The 22,649-nt window shown below is 45.5% G+C and overlaps 3 protein-coding genes and 2 non-coding genes across 5 annotated transcripts; 1 reads left to right on the top strand and 4 right to left on the bottom strand.

Annotated features, from left to right (window-relative positions):
- Positions 1–1,232: 1,232 nt before the first annotated feature.
- Positions 1,233–11,604, top strand: LOC102707695 (glucose-6-phosphate/phosphate translocator 2, chloroplastic-like). Its single transcript, XM_006657712.3, has 6 exons — positions 1,233–1,431; positions 9,283–9,812; positions 9,923–10,148; positions 10,453–10,675; positions 10,992–11,205; positions 11,317–11,604. Exons 1-6 carry the CDS (start codon positions 1,233–1,235, stop codon positions 11,326–11,328), a joined length of 1,404 nt encoding a protein of 467 aa, XP_006657775.2. The 3' UTR covers positions 11,329–11,604.
- A 1,259-nt stretch (positions 11,605–12,863) lies between these two features.
- LOC102707415 (60S ribosomal protein L44) lies at positions 12,864–15,017 on the bottom strand. The gene is made up of 4 exons (XM_040525907.1): positions 14,902–15,017; positions 13,545–13,724; positions 13,296–13,370; positions 12,864–13,129 (listed from the first exon to the last, which is right to left on the bottom strand). The coding sequence occupies exons 1-4, from the start codon at positions 14,902–14,904 to the stop codon at positions 13,070–13,072; spliced, it is 318 nt and encodes a 105-aa protein (XP_040381841.1). The 5' UTR covers positions 14,905–15,017; the 3' UTR covers positions 12,864–13,069.
- LOC121055063 lies at positions 13,895–13,967 on the bottom strand. The gene has a single exon (XR_005812282.1). It is a non-coding gene; the product is annotated as a small nucleolar RNA R66 (small nucleolar RNA).
- On the bottom strand, positions 14,253–14,324 carry LOC121055062. The gene has a single exon (XR_005812281.1). It is a non-coding gene; the product is annotated as a small nucleolar RNA R66 (small nucleolar RNA).
- Positions 15,018–16,883: 1,866 nt separating the features above from the next.
- LOC102707136 (septum-promoting GTP-binding protein 1) lies at positions 16,884–21,466 on the bottom strand. The gene is made up of 6 exons (XM_040526497.1): positions 20,576–21,466; positions 20,182–20,302; positions 19,945–20,041; positions 19,793–19,832; positions 18,871–18,954; positions 16,884–17,721 (listed from the first exon to the last, which is right to left on the bottom strand). Exons 1-6 carry the CDS (start codon positions 20,981–20,983, stop codon positions 17,557–17,559), a joined length of 915 nt encoding a protein of 304 aa, XP_040382431.1. The 5' UTR covers positions 20,984–21,466; the 3' UTR covers positions 16,884–17,556.
- Between the last annotated feature and the right edge of the window lie 1,183 nt (positions 21,467–22,649).

Below are 22,649 nucleotides of genomic sequence, written 5' to 3'. Positions count from 1 at the left end.
ACGTGGCCGCCGCAGGCGAAACGCGCAGGCCGGCCTCGGGATCCTGCTACGCCGGTATCGAAGCGGACGCGCGGTGGCCGGGACAGGAGGGAGGAGGAGAAACGGCGGCGCGCGCGGGAGGAGCGAGGAGAAAGGAAACTGAGAAAAGAGAAGAGAAGGGGGTGTGGGCTATGTATGGCCTATTGGGCCGCATGCTCAGGATTACGCGGGTTGGGGTGGGCTGGGAAGGTGCGAAGTGCGTGGGCTCCAAGAGCAAAGGGAAAAGTCCACACAAGGTCCCTGAACTTTAAGACCAGTCTGTTTTTCATCCCTTAACCGGAGTACCAGAAATCCATACCCTTCTACTTTTATAATCCGTTTAAAAAAGTCCCTCAGCAGTATTAACTTATTTTTTTGACCGATTTTGCTGACGTGGCATCCGGTGGGTCCCACATGTTAGTTTTTTTTAATTTTTTTTCTCTCTCATTCTCTCCCTTCCTCTCCTCTCTCCTTGCGTCACCAGACTACACCCCATCAAGTCCTCCCCGACGCGCTGCTTCGACGGACTACGCCCCACTGAGTCCTCTACAGGGCGCCACGTTGTCGGATTACACCCCGTCGACGCCTTTGCGGCGTGCTGCTTCGTTGAACAAAACGTCGCTGACCCCTCCATGACGGGGTGCCATGCCCCACCTGGCCACCGACAACGATGTTGTTGTTGGCTCCGACCTCTAGGCCGCCACCGGCGGCGTGCCGTCACACGCCGGCATCAACTGAGATAGGCCAGTCGGCCGGCCGGCGTACTACTGTATGCTTCTCGCTATTCATTGTCTTCATTCATGTAGAGACGACGTAGTTATACGCATCCATGGTGAAATTTTGGCTGCATGCATGCATGAAAGCACTAATTTGGTTGTTAATTTGGTCGTGTGTGCTGTTAAATTGATTTGATGTCTTCATGTTGTATATAGGGCTTAATTAGCTCTTGTTCGATTATCAAAACACATACCATCAGGAGCTCCAGCCCCCTGTCCGCGCCCAGGCCTTCCCAAGGTCGCCGCCAAGGCCACCCAGAAATCCGGCCACCGGCACAAGAAGGGTACGTGATTGTCACATCCTCGGATTTGGTTGTTTTGCTCCATGGCGTCTGAGCTTGTAACTTGTAAGAGCTAACGGCAGTGAGCGGCCGTATTACGGTGGTGCAGGCCGGGACGACGGTGCGCTTCGCGGTGGGGGAGCCGGGGTCGCGCCAGATGATGAGCGGGAAGGCGGTAGCGCCGGTGAAGCTGTTGACAGACGTGGAGAAGTTGCGTCTGTTGACCAAGGCGGAGAGGCTGGCCTCCTGTCGGCGGGGAGCGGACGGGGCTGTCGCGTCGGCCATGGAGTGGCTTGGGCTGCTGTCCAAGGCGGAGGAGCTGGAGGTGCTATCGGCGGCCGGTGTGTTGGATGGAGGTGCTGGCGTGTTGGATGGAGTCCCCACGATGAGCAGTGACAGCAGCTGCTCCACGCCTCCACCCCACGCCTGCTGCCACCGCCATCGTCGCATTTCGTGCGGCAGCAACGCAAATGGGACAATAGCCCCGTCCCGATTCACCGGCCATGCCTCCCGCACTGCCTGCGGCTACCCCTCACCCGGTCACCCCACCCCCCCCGATTCGTTAGTCGACGACGACCTTGCGCCGCGTGACGCCTCGCCGCCGTCGTCCTCTCTTCCGCAAGCCGAGCTACCATTGGGCGCCGTTGCATGTAGCCTCCGGCAAGCACGTCAACCTCCTCTTCATCAGGAGAGACGAAGGATAGGAGAGATCGTGAGTCAGGATAACACGTGGGTCCATATGTACCTTTTGCCATGTAAGAGAGCAAACGTTGGTTAAAATGCCACAGCGAAACCACTATTCCATACAGCTCTAGGACCTATTTTAAACGGTATTTGCAAGTTTAAGGTCTAACATTTCTGGTATTGTGGTTTAGGGATTATTTGTAAACTTGATGTTAAGTTAAGGGACCTTCGATGAACTTATTTCAAGAGCAAATGCCAGCGAATGGGGCCTGGTTGGGAGTCCACACCGACACGCCAGATTGGTACGCGCGGCCCCGAAATCTGTCAGTTGGGCTTCTGGTCCATGAGTATCTTGGTGACAACGTTGATGCCCAGCGCTTGCTCGCTTCACCAGCAGGGGAGCGGTTCGCCTACGCCCGAGTCTCAGACAATGTCGTCTGCTGCTCACTGCTTGTGGCCTACTCTCTCCGTCCCAAAATAAGACAATATTTCAGATTCTGTTTCCAGCGTTTGATCATTCGTCTTATTTAAAAAATTTTTAGAAATTAAAAAATAATCACACATAAAGTATTATTCATGATTTATCATCTAATAAAAACAAAAAATGTTAATCGTAAAAATTTTTTTAATAAGATGAAAAGTCAACCATTATATATAAAAAGTAGAAGATTTGTTTATTTTGGAACGGAGAGAGTACTCCCTTCGTTCTAGGTAAGCTTAATTTGAAATGACGTGACTCCTTTTAGTACAATGAATCTAAACAAACGATTGTTCAAATTCATTATACTCATAAGGGTTGAGTTTTTTTGGGACTATGGAGAGAGTAGGAGCTGCTAGCCCAATGACTTCATCCGCCACAAACTAGCTCTACACATGTGCACCTCGCATCACTGGCCTGTCGTCTGCTCCTTAGTTGATGCCACAAACCATGGAGAGAGAGCGGTTGCAACAGAGAAAGGATGAGATGGACAAGGGTTCCCGATTTTCTAAAAGGTTTTGATAAATAATCAATTTGGTGGAGTCACGACACAATTCAATCCGACTTCTTAACAAACACGCTCTTGAGTCCGGTAATCGTAGCACCACGTCTCCTCTGCTTATCAACTGTGTCGAAATCTGATTGACCTCACTGAGAAGGCTAATCCCTTATTGTGAATCAAAGAGCACAAACAAAAACAAGGACGATTACAACCAAATTACATATGAATGATTAAGCTCACAAGTTAGGGTCCCACAAACCAAAGGATCAATGAAAATGTTATTGACAGATTAATCTAAGAAAAACCAAAACTTTAAAGGTGGCAGTGGCTACTAATATATGGAGTTCACGGTCGTACAGACACCCATTGACGCAACTTTAATGGGCTTCAACCTGATACATGGCCCAAAGGCCAAAATTTGGTGATGCAACACCGGAATAGATTTTGGACGTCAACTTGTTCAGTCGATTCTCGATGACTCGTAACAAATTTGGACATTAGACTAGAAAATGTTATCTTCTTAGCTTTCCATCCATATAAAGAACGCATTAATCTGAGCATGTATGCAACCTGTGCATCTGTTTTAGTGCAGACAGATCCAAGACTCCAAAACATACTCGAGTCGACTTGGTTTAGGTTTCCATCTTAACCTGGACATCCTTGACGGTCCTCCGTACCTCCAAGTCCCTCTCTAAGTGTCTCATTGTCTTATCTATTGTTTCTAATTATAATATAATCGTTAGGTAGCAACCTATTATCAAAATCATATAAAAAAATTTAGGAACGATCTCATGTCTAAATTCAATTATCACGTGCGAGCTCTTATGATTAGAACTTGAATAACCAGTGGAGGATTGTTGTATTTATCCAAAGGAGTGATGTCCCAAGCAATGTGATTCTCGCCGTGGACAATGAACCAGCCTCCGTTGCCTTTGGGATAGCTATGCTTTAACAGACCTTGTGACTGACATAGGTTAAATTAGGTTGTATTCCTTTGATCATATTATTATTAGTTTTTTCTCGTTTTTTTACGTTCCCTGAACTAGGGGTTGTGCCAGTGCCACCTCCTCCACTCGCACTGTTGCCTTTTGTCCTCGGCTTTACACACATCTCAAACTTTTGTTCTTCTTCGTCTCCTCTGTTCTGCGATTTCGTTTTCATCTTAAAATTACTACATATGATCCAATCATGGCAAAGGCTAGGACAAAAAGAACAAGACCAATTTGGTCAGGCTTGGCTCGACCTTTTTTTTTTAAGTGTGGTATGAGTTTTTAGATTTGATGATCAAAGTTGCCATAAAGTCCAAAATATTTGAATATGCAACTCTATGTATCTATAATAATAATCCTTAAAAGGACTAGTGCCTTTTAAGATTTAACATGTAGGATCACTGTGTATCCTCTCCCGTATGATCGAAGATCTGAACAAAATGAGGTAGACTTACACAAACCTGTGTTTACAAAACCGTTGCAATTATCGTGATAATCGCTTGATCCGTCGGGACGCGGCTTTGATAAACCGTGGTACGGTTGGAAAATTTTGTAAGAATTCAAAATTTTGAAAAAAAAAGAACCAGAGTAAAATATCATGATAATAGCAGCATATCACGTGTTTCACCAAACTATGATTGTAGATACCGATCGTGCCACCACGACTATTGACACTAGCAAACTAATGATTGTTGCTAGTGCGAAAATCTATATGTCTATCTAAAAATTATCATGATAATTAGGACATATCACATAGTTTTGTATTCAAGCTCGCGACGGTTCGATCCCAATTTTTTAAATTCAAATTTACACTAATTGATAATCGCAGTTTCCACCAAACCGTTCGAGTGCGGTTTCAGTCTCTAGAACAGTTTCCAAAGACCCTGGTAGAGATGACAACGGGGACCTGATCATCGATTCCCCGCGGTGAATTCACCCATTAGGAGACGAGGATGATTAATATATAACCCCATGGGGAATTAAATGGTTCGGAATTCACCCCCATCGAGGATGACGGGGACGGTGCACCACCCCCTATCCCCGTTTCCCGCGGTGACCCATTTACGCTGTAGAGGGATCCAATATAGACTTCGTATATGTTTTAGCCCCAAAAGTTAAGCCCAATAAAATGATATATAAAGCAAAAACCCTAGCACACAACTATCCACCAGTGCGAGCGTGGATGACTGGAGAGCATTTGGTTGCTCCGCCTGACGGCACGCCGTCCCTTCGACCAGCCTCCGGCGCGCCGTCCCTCCGACCGCGGGTGCGCCACCTCTGCGCCGCCCCCTCCGCACGCGGGTGCATGGCCCCTGCCCGCCGGTGCGCCACCTCTCTACTGGCCTCCGTCCGTCGGTGCCCCGCCCCTCCACCCGTACGACTAGGCCTCTAGCGCACCAGCTTCTATCAGCCGTTGCACACCACCGCTTGCTGACGCTGATGCGCACCAGCCCTCCGCCACCCGCACATGTGGCCTCGCTGCACGTGGCAACCCCCTACTCGCGGCTGCGACCCACTGGTGCGCAGCATGCACCCACTCCTCGTCCAGCGCGCTACGGGGTCGGAAAAACACACGAGGAATTTTTACCTACGGTGAACGGGGATGGGTAAAATATAGCTCGTTCAATATTGACGGGGACAGGGACACGGTGGTCATCCCCAACGAGGAATTCTCCGTTGCCATCTTTAGACCCGGGCACGAACTGGACCTCCTTTTTCACGTGGTCCTGTATGACGCGCCCGACCGCAACACGCACCGGAAACAGACGTACGCCCGCTCGCTCGCGCGAACGCACGTACCACGCCCTAATAACGCCGAGCCGCGCGCGTCAAGACTCAACAGTGATCGGGTGGTGGTGAAAAACCCGCACGCCCCACGTACGCACGGTGCTCCTAAGAAAAATCTATGGCGGGTTGGCCGGGGGCGGATGCGAACAAAAGCCGGGCGAGGCGCGACAGCACATGGCGCGGACATGCGCGCGCGCGCGGAAAAGGCTAGTAGGAAGGGAGGAAGTAGACGGGGCCTGGCTGGCTTGCCACGGCCGCGCGCCCGGGTTGGTGCGCGACAATTGACAAAACGTACGGCGTGTTTGGTAGCCGTCGGCAATGCATGCCACGAAAGGCGCCGTGTGTGGGTACGGGCGTACGTACCGATCGTAAATTTGTAGCAGCGGTAAATTACAATGGAGAGCATGAGCATGGTAGGCTACAAATACGTCGCTACATCTTGGGTATCGACCGGTCGTGCAAGTTGTATAGCATCTGTGTCTTTCTGCTCGATTCCCTGAAAACGGGAGTTTCACCCATATTCGGGACCCTCCTGTCGAGTAGTAAATATTCGTTATATGATAGTAATAGCATTTTTCTTGGACGAGCGAGCCCTCCCTAGTCCCTACAGGCTACAGCTTGATCACCCATGACATGACGCACTCCATTGTTGCGGTCCAAATTTTACTCCACTACTGCTTACTACCGTCCAACTTGCCATTCAGGGGAAGCAGCAGCAATGGCAAACGCGCACAAAGCGACGGCGCTGCCGCCTGCCTGCTCAGCTACCGCTGCAGCGTCGTTGGCGATCGTCGCCGCGTGAATCGATCCATCGATCGCCCCTCTCGGTGAAGCGAAGTGAAACCGATTTTCGCCAGCAGAGACATGTACAGACAGACAGACAGAAAAAAAGAGAGAGAAAAAAATCTCTCCGCGCGCGCTGCCGTGCCGTGCCGTGCGTGCCTCGCCCACGTGACCGGGGGTCCGCACGGACGGCCGAGGGCTCGCGGATCGCGCGCCACGCGGGGCCAGCCACGCTCGCTCTCCGCCGCTAAAAAACGCCCCCCCCCCCCCCCCCCCCTCTCTCTCTCTTCTCCTTCCCCACGCCGCGCCGCGCTTGGGCAGTAGTGGGACGGGCGGATGGACGGCCGCGAGGAGGCCGGGAGGACAGACAGCTGCGCCCGCTGGCGTTGGTACAGGACGCGATTTCGACGTGCCGATGTGTGTGTGCCCGCGTCGTCCGTCCGTTGGCTCCGCGCTCCGGTTCGTCACCCCCCACGAGGTGAAAGCGCCCGGCCGAAGCCCCGCGCGCTGCTGGTGATGCGCGATCGACAAGGAGGGTTTTGGTCGGTCGGTCTGGCCTTGTCGTCACGGTTGAGAGGCAGAGACAGACACACACAAGACAGCTAGCTCGATCGCTAATTAGGTTCGCTGCACCGGCGACGGCGTGTGAGAATTAGCGGTCGTTGCCGGCATACAGCAGGGATGGCTGTTGACGATCGACCTCCTGCCTAGTTTGATGACTAGGTTTTGTACTGTTGCGGCCAAGTCATTTTCCGTTCCCTTCATCGTCAATTGCAAATAATTATACTCCTAGCATAGATGTAGGATTACTCATTTATTTTTCAGGTTTTGGTATGCTAGCTGCTTGTAAGTATTTACATAATATGTTCATTTCATTGTCGTTGGCTTATGTGATCGAACGCGTAAGTTATATGAGGTCTGTTTGAGGAGTTTTACATTCTGAGAAGCAGCTGCTTGGTAGTCAGTTTCTGAGAATCTAAAAAAGCTTCTAAACCTAGCTTCTGGATTCTTAGTTCATTTTCCAGAATCTGACAGTTTCTCAGAAGCTGTGGACCGTTTAGGACAGCTTTTTCCAAATGCTGCAGCTGGAAGAGGCTCCCCAAACAGACCCATAATCAACCGTTGCTCATTCTTAAGTTTGATAAAGCCATGTATCCCTATAAGGGCATTTATATATATATTGATGTTGATTTTTTTTTTTGCAGGGTGGGATGTTTTGGCATCCGAATAGAAGTCTTAGAGCATGTTTAGAAATCGAGAAGGATTCATTTGGCTGCTGTATACAGGCTGCGGTCAAATGAAGCCCTCGTTGTATCACCCAGCGACAAAAGTGGCAAACCAATGCCAAGTGGTCGTGGCTGAAAACATATCACTGCAAATGCTAGGAAAATTCTGTTGACAATTTTAAACGTGCAAAACGTACGTGAATAGTATTACGGGTTCACACGTCGCAAGTCATGGCCCATACCCAAAAACGCAACATGAAAATTATGAATTCCTCAGGAATAAATCGATATCAGTGTACACAAAATTGGAATGCTCACGTACAAAAATGTAGTTGTCACTGTTTTTTTAATTTAGATTTAGAAATATACATAGGGCTATTCAATATCGCACACTGTAGCAAAAACGAATCAACTGTTATATTTACAAAAACATAAACAAATGGAATGTGTTAATTTCAGATTTTGCTTGCGATATAATTCAGTATGAGAGAGTTTTCCTATGATTATTTCGTCTTGAAAGAGAAAATACTTTTTTTTAGAACAAAAGAGAAAAATACTTGATACAAGAATAAAGAATAAATGAAATGCAGCAACATTGTGGAGTTTTACCATGCATACTGTGTAGAGGCTAACAAATGCATAACAAAGATAAAGGAAACAACTAATCCTCAGTTCAAACCGAACGTGAGCATGTGAGGATTTATCCTACTAGGGCCGCATTCGCCCCCGCAGATAAGTTAACTTAACTCTCTCGTATTACACGCGCACGCTTCCTGAACTGATAAATGTTGTATTTTTTAAAAAAAATATATAGGAAAGTTGTTTTTAAAAAATCATATTAATCTATTTTATATGCTTTTAATAATTAATAATTAAATAATCGTGCACTAATCTATTACTATGTTTTTCACTGAATAAGTTAACTTATCGCCTCTCCTAATCGAACACGACAGTTCATACGTCCCATAAGTTATCTCAGCAGATTGAAGTTATCATAGCATTAGCCCTTTTCCTGCAGAGGATCTATGTCCTCCTGATTTGACTACAGTAGAATTTGGGTGTGAATGTCTCTACTGATAGTACTACATTCTCTTGATCTGGTATAAATATACGTAGGTCTTGAGGACTATGTAAAGATTATGATCGTAATCTAACCGTAAACAACTCTGATGGATAAAATTACCCTAAAAAACTCCAATGCACAAAATGAGAGGCAAATAAATAATAAACAAGAACTAACATATACATTTTGAGAGAGAGAGATCAAAGCAAAAATGGAGACAGAGAATCTCACTAAGATGAAAAAGAAACAAAAAAAAAGGCTAGCCCTCCTATTTTTTCCCTTTTACTTGCTTATATGACAAATTTTAATTTTTAACAAAGTTGATTTTGAAATCTTTATCCCTGAAGTTTATTTTCTAAATATTGATTTAGATTGCTAATTCCAAATTTAAATTTTCAACCTTAAGTTTGGTTGATTTTAGGATTTTTTTTCCACCAAAGTTTATTTTCTAACATTATCTTTTAAATCACTAAAAATGTGTATATAAAAATTTTATTAATAAATTATTTTTGTTCGGAAATATCATCCTAGTACTCAGCAATATGCCATGTCGACATGCACAAACCGCTCACCTTCTCCTCGCTATAAATACGAGCTTCCACCCCCACATCTCCCCTACCATCGCCGCACCGCCGCAGGGAGCGCCGCCACAGACGACGGCCGGCTACACGCAGGGAAGCCCACAATAACTGAGGAGACGCCGGCTGCCAACCCGCCGCCAAAATGCTGGCCGCCTCCGTCAAGTTCTCCACGGCCGGGGCCGCCACCCCGACGATGGCATTATCCAAGCCAGTCCACCTCCCTCCACTCTTCTCCGCCGCCGCCGGTGGCCCACGGCCCCTCTCCCTCTCAGCGCGCCCGCTGTACCGGCAGGACCCGTTCTTGGCGGGGGCCCGCCACACCGGCGACCGCGCCGTCGCGTCCCCGGCGCCGCCGTCCGCCACCGCCGACGGCGCTCACCCTGTTGAGGCCGCCGCCGCCGCAGCAGCAGCTCCGACGGAGACCGCGAGGCGCGCCAAGATCGGGGTCTACTTCGCGACGTGGTGGGCGCTGAACGTGATCTTCAACATCTACAACAAGAAGGTGCTCAACGCCTTCCCCTACCCGTGGCTCACCTCGACGCTGTCGCTCGCCGCCGGCTCCGCCATCATGCTCGCCTCCTGGGCCACCAAGATCGCCGAGGCGCCAACCACCGACCTCGACTTCTGGAAGGCCCTGTCACCGGTGAGATCGCGTCGCCATGGTCGGCGACTCGCCGCCGCCGTTGCTGATTCTGTTACTAACGACGATGCGTGGATTTTGGGATGGGATTGATTTGTTCTGTGGACGAGCAGGTGGCGATCGCGCACACCATCGGGCACGTCGCGGCGACGGTGAGCATGGCGAAGGTGGCCGTGTCGTTCACCCACATCATCAAGAGCGGCGAGCCGGCGTTCACCGTGCTCGTCTCGAGGTTCTTCCTCGGCGAGCACTTCCCGGCGCCGGTGTACTTCTCCCTCCTCCCGATCATCGGTGGATGCGCCCTCGCCGCCGTCACCGAGCTCAATTTCAACATGACCGGTGAGCTGCAACCCTGCATCTTTCTGTCCCTTCACCTGAGATACTTGCCGCAGCAGATTCACCAGAAATATCCTCACTTTTTGGTGATACACAGATATTAATTAATATATTATCCTAAAAAATTCTGGAGAACAAGAACTGACTAATAATTCTGATACCACATTTCAACACTTTATCACACACACACACACACAAAAACACTATTTTTTATATATATATCAGAATCATACGATGAAATCTCACACTGTTTGTTCAGAGACACACCAACTATTCTTTGACCTGTTTTTGGCTGAATTCGTCGCAGGATTCATGGGCGCAATGATCTCAAACCTGGCGTTCGTGTTCCGGAACATCTTCTCCAAGAAGGGGATGAAGGGCAGGTCGGTGAGCGGGATGAACTACTACGCCTGCCTCTCCATGCTCTCCCTGCTGATCCTCCTCCCTTTCGCCCTCGCCATGGAGGGCCCCAAGGTGTGGGCTGCAGGATGGCACAAAGCCGTCGCCGAGATCGGTCCCAACTTCCTCTGGTGAGCTCACGTGCTGCTTGTACTGATTCACACAATTTCGTATCGGTGTTTGGTATAGTTTTCAAGCAGTCTCAGCGTGCCAAGGCCTGTACTTTCAGTAGCATCACAATCTTGATGCAATCAATCACTTAGTCAGTTCTACACAAGAATCATTAACAATTAATCCAGCTCATTCTGAAAGAGAAACAAGACGTACATAAGAAACATTATAGCCAGATATGTTAATTTCCATCATACCAAGATCTGATATATTTTTGTCTGATAATTAATCCAGCTGATTCATGTGGCTGTGAATTTTGTGTGTGGTTGGCTGTAGGTGGGTGGCGGCGCAAAGCGTGTTCTACCACTTATACAACCAGGTGTCCTACATGTCGCTCGACGAGATCTCGCCGCTGACGTTCAGCATCGGCAACACCATGAAGCGGATCTCCGTCATCGTCGCCTCCATCATCATCTTCCACACGCCGGTCCAACCCATCAACGCCCTCGGAGCCGCCATTGCGATCCTCGGAACTTTCATCTACTCTCAGGTACTTCTTCTTCACACGTGTTCTTTTCTTTCACCAAATCACACATAGTTTCATGAAAATAAGCCTGAATCTCTGACAAAAATAAACTCTCTTTTTTCTCTTTTCTTTCAGGCGAAGCAGTAAACTGGCTTCAAACATGGAAATGGTGCCGTTTTCGCCACGGGTCGACTCGGTGCTCGGGATGTAACATGTTATGAGCATATCTAAGGACCCATTTGTAATATACTAGAGCTTCTCCTCTCTTCTTATTTTTTTCTTTTTTCAGTTTCTTCTGTAGATTTTAGCTGCCAATGTGCTTTTCTGAATTCGTCGTGTTCTTCTACTACTACAACTATGAATGGTGATGATGTAGAGAGGTGGATCTGCCTAAATAAAGCTGTTAGATTTTTTGCTTGACCCTTTTGCTGCTGCCTCCCAAATTTTGTGGTCCAAAACGAGGTGTGTGTGGTTCAGAATGAGTTGGGGGCTACCGTTCAATTTGTCATGTCTCACGAGGAGGTCGGAGAGCAGTAGCCGTGCATGCTTGACACACTACAGCCCGGCCTTGTTCCGTTGCTGCTGCTGGTGATGGGGTGAATTTTGGTGTTTTAGCCTTTTTCGTAAAGAACTTTTACAAATAGACTAATTCAGAAACATTATCAAAAAATAGACTCATTTCTCAGGGTCACGCATCCGGGCACCGACATGGGATTGATTAGAATCTAATATGCTCAGACGTGAGGTTGGTGTGGAGTTAGACCAGTCAATCTCACCTTAGCGCCACGTAAGACGCCAAGAAATAGATCCATTTATAAAATTTCTTGCGAAAATAGCTAGATTGTAAAAATTTAGGGTGATGGGTACAGGGCATGGCCCAGGAAATCCTGAATAGTCCCACTGGCATTGTGCGATTTGCTCAGTGAGATCTCTGGGATGGATCCTGCATTGGACTCTAGCTCAACTTGTTCTTGCCGTTTTCTTGCATGTATGAGAATTTTAGGATTTCGGTGGAAGCATATACCCCAGATGATGATCTGTTCTTGGATCAGGAACAACTTTTTTGGGCTCAAAAGGTCACGGAGCTTAGTTTCCAATGCAGATGTTTCTTTCCTGCTTTTTGAGAGGATCACTGAGATGGCCCTCTTCGATGTTACTTGCTGCCTATTTGTGATACAGAAATACAGACTACCATCGATTCACACTTGCAATTGATTATAAGTTAAAAATTAAATTTTAGAAGTTGATTTTGTTGTTTCTTTATCATGTTTTTTTAACGATTTTTGATTTCAATTTTAGGTCATTACGAACACATAAAATTTTTATCCACAAATTATTTTTCGTTTGCAAAAAACAAAATTTCACTTTTTCTTCCCCAAAGCGAAACAATTGGAGCCAGCAATACAATCAGCATGGTTGTGACTTAGAAAACCGCATTTCAGTGGATACATTATCATCAATTCATCATCATCAATGTCATTGGCAGCAATGCTGTCCGCTACAGACCATGGGGGCATAGATGCTGAGAATATCAAACGTTGGTGAGAACTAGTTAAACTGGTCAAAAAAAATTCATGCTCACGTCGATTAACTCGTTTAGGATGGTCGCCCTTGGTCATCACATTGCGCAAACTAGAGTAACAAAGCCATTAATCGCTGAGGAATCAAGGGAAATGAACTCGTCACAAAATCAGAACGGCAATTGCAAAATAGACACATCCATCACATTGGATTCAACGAAGACTAAGCAACAAAAATTTGATTCAGCAGAAAGCCAACCCTAGCAAACGTCAGAAGATGATACTTGAATACATTAAGGTCTGCTTAAATTAAGCTCCTACAAACATCGAAATATGAAGCGCAGAGTATCCAGTTGGTCGCAAGCAATTTAGAAAAGAGATGTTCCCTTGCCCTTCTTGTCCCCACCAATTTCGAAATGCTTGCACCTCTGCTCAGAAGAATTATCGAAGTGAGCATCCATCCAAAACATAAAAGAAGATATGGATTCATGAGAATTTACAGAAGAATAATGTAAGTGGGATCCATCCAACACATAAAAAAAGATATCAATTCATGAGAATTTAGAAATTCAACTCTAGAGAATGAAATAGTACCTTGATGGGGTGCTGGGAGTAATGCTTGCAGCTTTGGCATTGCAGCTTCAGCACAATCTTCTTGGTGGTTTTTGCCTGAAAACAGTAACCACATATTATAATATGAAAAATGCACAGCAGAAATTCATAAGCAATAAGATTACTCAGCGGAAAGCCATAGGCATTACCACATTAGTAGAACAGGATAAATCAATCATGACACCATATGTTTCTAACGAATAGACAGTCACACATAAACTGTCACAATACCTTCTTGTGGAAAACAGGCTTGGTCTGACCACCATATCCTGACTGCTTACGGTCATAACGGCGCTTTCCCTGGGCAGACAGGCTGTCCTTTCCCTTCTTGTACTGAGTGACCTTGTGAAGGGTGTGCTTCCTGCACTCCTTGTTCTTGCAGTAGGTCTTCTTGGTCTTGGGAACGTTCACCTATAGATAACAAATGTGAAAGAAAAACACTCAGCTTAACCAATACTGTTTGTTGGAAAGCACATAGCACACCTATAAGCAGCAGAGTCAAACGTGCATAATCAGAATCAAATGTTTGTCCATATTTTTCAAGAGTAGACACAGATTCAACAAAAATAAACCTTGATTGGGTCCTCAGAAAGTATGCTTATGTTTGTCATCACAAGATTATCAGGTCTCAAAAGATTCCATGCCGTCATAGGAGCCCACAAGTCAAAGTAAAGGCAAAAGTACCAAATAATTTTAGCAGAGCATAAGGGGAAAAAAGGAAATTCATCCCATGTCCTTGAGGGGAGATGATAAAAAAAAATAACACAGAAGTTAAGTGCCTAATTGAATGACAACAATACACACAATCCAGACATAGCCTGTTACCAAAAAAATCTGCCTTTTAGAGCATGCAATGGTCAGTTCCTCAGATAACGTGCCTATCTTGATGACAATAAATCAATAATAAAGACTCTACCCACGAATCAAAACCTTGATTGGGTCCTCAGAAAATATGCTTATGTTTGTCATCATAAGAATGTCAGGTCTCAAAGATTTCATGCCATCATAGGAGCCCACAAGTCAAAGCCAGAAGAGATTACTAAACAATGTTTTAACACAAAATAAATTCATGCCACGACCTCGGGAGAAGATGATAGAAATGTTTAACACATCAAGGTAAGTGGTCAATTGAATGAGAACAATGTTATGTCTCTTTACGACGCAAATGCCTAACTGAAATGACAACAATGTTCTGATGCTTCCAGCAGAACTCATAATCTTACAGAGCATGCAAAGAGCCAGCTAACCATCAAACAATCGACGACGATAATCAATAATGTCTTCTCAGAATTATAAAATAACCATCGAATACAAAAATGACAAAAAATCACAGTGCCTATCAACATGAAAAAAAAATCGCTACAAGCACTGAAGAAACCTCCCCGGTGCTAAAATCTCTAGACCGCGGAACGCATCGGCTGGAACCTAGCTACTCCTCCGGCTCAGGATCCCTCAACTACGGCAGATCAACATGAATAGAGGACGCGTCCTACAAGCCGTCGAGGAAGAGCAGGGAGCAACAGGACAGGGTGCACGATGCTACTCCCGTCGGGCGGCGGACGAGACGGGAGGAGGAGAAGGAGCATACCATTTTGGCGGCGGCCGCGGGGACGCGGGGGCGGGCTAGGGTTTCGGAGGCGCGCGGCTCCCTTCGTCTGGTGGAGAAGCTGCGGCGAGCAGTGGCGGCGGCGGCGAGGGGGAGGGGGAAGGAGAGGTCTGCCTCTTTATACGGCAGGCTGCGGCTCCAGGAGCCTAGGGCTCTTTAGCGTGCTGCTTGGTGGGCCTAAATTTTTCCCATCCGATGGGCCGTCGTGCCTCGCACGATTTTGTGGTGGCCTCACTTTCAGCCCATGGGCCGTATGCGACGTTGTGGATTCGTGGCCATCTGGTCTGCATCCGACGGCCCAGATGGGCTGGGAGTTGTACAGGTTCGAACGGCAAAAAGCATCCACTGATACTAATGTGGTGTTTAGATTGACAAATTTTTTGGGAGAGTGTCACGTCAAATGTTTGACTGGATGTCGGAAGAGGTTTTCGGATACGAATGAAAAAATGAATTTTACGGCTAGCCTAGAAACCGCGAGACGAATTTTTTGAGCCTAATTAATCCGTCATTAGCACATGTTGGTTACTGTAGCACTTATGGCTAATCATGGACTAATTAGGCTCAAAAGATTCGTCTCAAGATTTCTTCCATACCTGTGTAATTAGTTTTTGGTTCATCTATGTTTAATGCTTTATTTAGGTGTCCAAAAATTCGATGTGATGTTTTTGGAAAAAAATTTTAGGAACTAAACAAGACCTAAGGCTTGTTTTAGATCATGAAAGTTTTTGGATTGGGTGTCATAATCGAATGTTTGGATCGGATATCGAAAGGCTATTTTGATGGCTATTTAAAAAACTAATTAAATAGGGTGTTAGCAAACCATGAGATGGATTTTTAAAGTCTGATTAATTCGTCATTAGCACATGTAAGTTAATGTAGCAGGTATGACTAATCATGGACTAATTAGGCTCAAAAGATTCGTCTCGTAAATTTATTTTAAATTATGCAATTATTTATTTTTAAATATATTTAATACTCTGTACATCTGTCAAAGTTTCGACGGTAAACTCGACATTTTTTTTAACTAAACAGTGCCTAATATCCAAACTTTTATCATCACACATCTTTTTCATAAAAAAAACTATAATACTTATCCAATACCTATATAAGCAATCTAAACATTGAAAAGTTATTCATGGTTAAAGTTGTGAGTTGTGACAGGTACCTACGAATAAAGGAAGCACATATTTTATCTCAAGATAGAAATTCAATCTCCATTGAATCTTTTATACTCGTATATACGTACTAAGAAGTGGACATGTTACATCGCAATTATATCGCGAATACTAATGTAAGTGCTCGCAATTATACGTCGTCGGATTAATTGTGATGGGTCACAAGAATGAGCTGCCATGCACTCGACAGAGGCGAATGCTACCCTTGTGATGAAACACCAAATACAGTGGCTGTACTACCGGCATCTATGACAACGGCAACTGTCTTCTGCCTCTCGCGTTGACAAATTTACTGCTCTAACCACCGGTTAATTTGTCCACTAAACCGCGTGTCATGACCAAAGTCAAATCAAAAGGCGTGGTGATTGGTGTACGTGCATGACTCAAGACCTGTATCAAAAATATATTGATCGTTGGGTCGTTCACGTATGTTATGTTTGACATGGGTTCCCTTTTCATACGTATCTTTTCTAACCAACAATTCAGCTCACGGATCTAGCAAATGATACTATACTGTAAACAAGCTAGATAAAGTTTTGCCCTCTTTCTATTAATATTTGACATAAAATTTTATGGAGACTTAGCATAGGCTCCTATAGACCTAACTCAACCGATCAAACAAGCTGCCAGAAAATGCGAGTAAAAAAACTTTTAGAATTTATTCGGATCACAGGAATTTTATAAAAATTTTAAAGGAAACAGTTCAATTTGTCCAAACCGAAGAGGGAAGTCACCTTCTGAACCGTATTGCAAACTGGTCAGGGCCCGAGCTAATCTACAATTACCCATTGAACCGAGTTCGTGGTAACTCTAATTAACTGAACAGAATGAATCTTAGTATCAATGAGTGTCCCCAGATTGGTCTTTGTCCGTCTCTAAAACCTGTGTGTATAACCAGGCCCGGGGCGGAACCACAGTTTACTCAATAGCAGAACTGAATTAGTACAATTTAAATTTTCTGTTATCTTCTATATATTTTTGTTCGAACTTCACAAACTTTAAAGTATAATTTTAATGGACATTTAGACCACTCTAACTCTAGCTACTCCAGTGCTAATACCGCCCTTGTGTATAATGGGCTAGTGACCAACACCCTCGTCTTTTCGTTTTTTTTATACTTGTAACACGCCCATCTCTAAAATTGGTGTTAAGAACGATGACCATATATTACACGGATCAGTTAACTCCTAGTACTATACACTCCGACGAGGGCTACAGCATCTCGCGGTTTCCTCTCCAACACCTCGACGATGCACCCAGCTTGATTTCCATTTTCGTTGTCACCTATGTACATGCATGAGCTCTGCTCAGCCATGGCCTGACCACCCCGGCCAGCCTCCATTGCCTGAGAGAGATCAGGTCAGGAGGAGGAAGACGAAGGAATGGCTCGTGTAACAGTTTTTTTTTTTCTTTTCTTTTGCCTAGCCTTAATTTGTTAGTCAGGGGAGTCCGTCCCCTATTTTCAGAAGTCTATGATGGGCTCGCCGACGGTGAGGTTGCGCTCCACCGTCCACGGCAGGTTGAAGAGCTTGGCCGTGATGAACTTGAAGATCTTGTTCACGTTGATGTTGTGCGTCGAGCTCGAGAAGAAGAGGGTCGCCTTCATCGCTCTTGCGTATGCCCTGGCCTGAAGAAAATCGACAGTTTTTTCCCCGTCAGATGGAAGAACACGGCATGTTGACAAAGAGTAAACAAAATGCAGGCATCTTTCAAGCTTGGTTAATTCTAGGATCAGTTAAAAAAAAACACAATCTTGACTTCCCATTGAACTTTCATTCTGGGGTACTGAAAAGCATATCTGAAACTTTTCAGTAAATTGCTATTCACTAAGGCAGAAAAGAAATGCAACTACATTTTAAGCATAGGGCTCCCAATAGCATGAGGAAAAAGAAAGTTATTTTCAGTTAGTTGTGATGTAGCTTTTCCTTGCTTTTAATATGTCGAGTGATTAGTGACCATCGATCTACATTCTGTATGTTCCAACTTCTAAGGCCCACAGAGATGATCGACGTATAGTTCAGACAAGACGCAAGTGGACACAAACAAAAATGGAAAATTATATCCATGCCTAACCAATTTTCTACATCACTGACTCATCCCGGCTGCTGTTAATGGCAAGCCTTCTTCCTCTGAGACGAAGAAGAAGACACGTTTGTGCCTACTTAGCGAATGCTCCCTTTGATCAACCGAGGTCCACTGTATTCAATGTTGCAATAGTAATAGGCATTCATATATATATGGTGCTATCAGGTCAGCACGGTCTGCACAAACTTAATTAGTCGCCGGCTGTACTCGGTTCAGGTTTGATTTGGGCTCTCTTGTCGTTGTCACCGGGTATCCAACCAACACGACATAGGAATAGTTGTAGATGTCATCAAGCTAGAATTTTCGTGTTCATGGCCTATGGAAAGAATCTCAAAATCTTTGATGAAAAACTGATTCAGTGTAGCAGTTTTGTGAAATCTGAGCAGACTGAAGGAGTGCAATGGAATCTGAATTTTCAGGGCATGCTTGGCTTTCGAATATTTCTGATTTTCTATTAGCGCTTGGTAACCATGAAAAGGCTCGTTCCAAGATTAAAGTTCTGATCCGGCTGGTTAATTTGCAGCATTTGAGATAAAACATAACATGTGTGGCTCCATATCGTCAGAACCAAGAAAAGGTACCATCTTTCTATGCTAACAACATTGGAGATGCTGAAGGCTCCATATCCAAGAACCAAAAAAAGGCAAGGGAGCAATATTTTGATTGCAAGAAACTACTATTATAAACGCACCTCGTTAACGATGGTCCATTGCATCTCAAGAGGAAGCCGAGCGAAGTCATCAAACTTCGTTCCAATTAGGATTGGAATAGCCGTCTGTCAGAAAACAAAACAGAAATATAACTGTTCAGCTACAATACCAAGAACCAAGGACACACAATTCACTATTCACCTAAAGCACTGATAAAAGCATATGAACAAATCTCAGCGTTAAGGCTGTTTGGATCAGGAACTTTTTTAGTCCCCCTATCACATCAGATGTTTGGACATTAATTAGAAGTATTAAATATAGACTGATAACAAAACTAATTACATAAATAAAGGTTATTTCATTAGACAAAGTTTTTAAGCCTAATTAATTTATGATTAGCAAATGTTTACTATAGCATCATATTCGCTAATAATCTATACTACTATAAAGATGAGTAGTGGTGGTGGTGGGTGGTGGTGAATCCGCCACCTACTCCCTCTCATTTTTTAAAAGGAAAAATAATTAAGACCTACATATCAAACTACTTTTATTAACTCTACTTATTAACATGCTAATGATATTATTTAATGAAATTCCGTTGCAACGCATGGGCGATATGCTAGTTAAATAAATAGGCTCAATAGATTCGTCTCACGAAATAGTTCAGAGTATGTGGTGAGTTTAGTCTATATTTAATATTTCTAATTAGTGTCAAAACATTCGATGTGACAGAGATTTAAAAAAAAGTTAGAGGAAAACAATCGCCCCCTAAATTGTTTAGAAACAGTGATCTGTAGGCATGCCCTGACACATGTTGGATTGAGGGAGCCCATCTGCTAGTACTGTTTGCAGCAACTTGTAACATTTTTTTTCAATGAATAGTCCACCTATGGTTCAGATATGACCATAAAGAAAACATGCAGGAAATGGTACCAAACAATTAAAGTAGAACAATGTACCAACCTTATTCCATTTCCTTGCCCTCTCATACCAATCTATAACACTGCACCAAACAAAGATATAAGCAGCAATAAGTACGAATACTGAAAGATTTGGTACATTAATCAAAATCTGATCCAAGATTACGATGCTGTGGAACCGATCTGAGTACTAACTTAGTAAGCGTGCACCGGCTCGTGAGATCGAACATGAACAAGATCGCCACGGCGTCCTTACACGCTATTGGAACGTGGTCGAGGAACTGGCTGTCTCCTGCATCCATTCCACAGCAAAAACTCATTTAAAAAAAAAAGCAAATTTTGGAAATCTGATTCTTCATGAAATGCAATTATTACAGGGGAGAAAAAAAATCCTAATTTGATGGCCCATGCTTGTGTAAAGGTGTCAATTACCTGCCACATCCCAAATGCTGAAGGCAATTCTAGCACCTCGAACTGCCAAGGTCTTGTCCATCAGATTCAGGCCCGTCATCTGCAAGCCGTTCTGCTCCTCCTCATCCCCAACATACTTAACCTGCAAATCAATTACAAAAAGATTTAACTTTTTCACAATCTGGATAGACTATTCTGAATCCGAGTTGTTCAAAAGCGAAAATCGATCGCAGAGTTAGTTTTGGACAGTTGATGGCTTTGTTGAATGAAACAGCATGAACATGGCAAGAAACCAACAGAACTTATCGAGACGAAGCTGTTAAGTGTTAACGACGCAGTAAAGCAACATGGCGAGAGATTGGAATGGATTGAAGGAAGAAGAAGAGGATGAGGAGGAGGAGATGCAAGAAGTTACCATGAAACTGGTCTTGCCGATCTGGCAATCGCCGAGCAGGCTGACTTTGAGGCTGACGACGTCCTCGACATCCGCCGCCTCGCGGTCGCCGCCGCGGCGGCCGCAGCAGCCGTCGTCGTCGTCCCTGGGGAGCGGGGACAGCACGGCCCCGGCGGCGCCCCCCTGCGGCGGGCCGAGCCTGCGGTACCTGCCGCCGCCCCCGCCGGTGCAGGAGGAGCAGGCGAGTAGCTGGTCCCAGACGAGCCGGACGACCCTGCTGATGACGGCGAGGCGGAGCAGGCGTCCCCACCGGAGGTCGAGCCGCAGCACGGCCGGCCTCCCCCTCCGCCGCCCGCCGCTGCCGCCGCCCGGGGCGCAGAGCTGCGTCACCGCCTTGCTCACGTTCATGGCGGTGCTCGTCGTCGTCATGGCGTCTCGGCCATGCACACCGGGGGCCGGGGCAAGGAACGCACCTCGGACACACACACACCCACCGGGATCGCCGCCCCCCGTCCCTTCCCACCACTACCACCACCACCACCACCGCGTTTATTATCGAGGCCGGGAGGCGCTAAACAAAGCAAGGCGCGCGCGTGTCCGTCCCCGTGCCAGAGGAGGTTCTTGGCTGTCTCTCCCTCCCTCTCTCTCCTGCTTATAGCGGAGGCGCCATGGATGGCATGATGCTTCCTTCTTCTTCTTCTTTATCCTCGTCGGCTGCGGCTGGCTGCCCTGCCTACGTGGGGGTGGTTCTTGGGCTACTCGCCGCGCAGGCGCAGGCGCAGGGCGGTCGGTGGGTGTCGTTTCACGGGCGGGGGCGGGAGCGGGGGGACGGTGCGCGCGTGGTGGATGACATGTCTGGTGATGGCGTGGTGGTGGTGGTGGTGGCGGCGGCGCGCGCGCGAGAGCGGAGAGAGAGAGAGAAGCGGATGAGGAGGAGACCTGGAGAAGGGGAGAGGGAGACCGGGAGAGGGGTGGGTGTGGTTGACCCGTTTGGCCGTGGTCTCGCAGTCGCCATTGCGAGATGATGGACTTGGGAGTTGAGATGGACGTGACGGCCGCGATTTTTCTCCACGATTCGGATGTGTTTAGATCGACAAAATTTCGGAGATAAGTGATGCGTTAAATATTTGATCGGATGTCGGAAAGAGTTTTTAACACGAATGAAAAAACGAATTTTACGGCTAGCCTACAAACCGCGAGATGAATCTTTTGAGCCTAATTAATCCGTCATTAGCACATGTTGGTTACTGTAGCACTTATGGCTAATCATGGACTAATTAGACTAAAAAAATTAGTCTTAAGATTTCTTACATAACTGCGCAATTAGTTTTTTGTTTCATCTACGTTTAATGCTTTATTTAGGTGTCAAAAAATTCGATAGGATGTTTTTAGAAAAAAAATTAGGAACGTCGTCTCGTGTTTTTTCTTTTCCTTTTTTTTACTAGGGAGTATAAAAAAGTTTTACGATCGATGTTATTATTAGATGATTAAAATATTTTATGCGTAAGTATTTTTTGTTTTTATAATTTTTTAAATAGAACGTACGGTCAAGTATTGGACATAAAATTTTACAAATACCTTAAAACTGAGACGGAATTGTTACTTTCTTATTATACCTTTCGCTTTGACTCCGCCCATTCTTATGTGCTCCTCTCTCCTCTCTTCGCTCAATCTCCCAGGTCGTCGTCTTATTTTGCTGAGTCCAACACGACGGCTTCGATTAGGTTATGTCCACTTTTTCCTGGTTAGCATTAGGGTAGTTTTACCATTTTCAGATAAGTTAGCAAGAGATAATATATTTTGTTTTTATGTTAAATTTAACATCTATAGATATTAGGTATATGGATGTACCAAAAAAATATTGTAAAATTTTATTAACCCATGTATTTTCTTAAAAATAGTAAAACTTGTCTGGTTATTACCCTGCTCGCTATAAACCAGAGTTGTCATAAATTCTCCCCTTGAAATAGTAATTATTAGTGTCCATGATAGAGATAAAGTGGTCAGAAATAGTACCACATTTTATTACTTTTCTGAAAATGGTTTCAGTATGGTTGGAATCTTTTTATACATATGAATTAACTTCTCTAGCGAC

The sequence above is a fragment of the Oryza brachyantha genome, chromosome 7 (genome assembly GCF_000231095.2).
Source record: "Oryza brachyantha chromosome 7, ObraRS2, whole genome shotgun sequence".
Lineage (NCBI taxonomy): Eukaryota > Viridiplantae > Streptophyta > Magnoliopsida > Poales > Poaceae > Oryza > Oryza brachyantha.
This window is presented reverse-complemented; position numbering and strand designations above follow the sequence as displayed.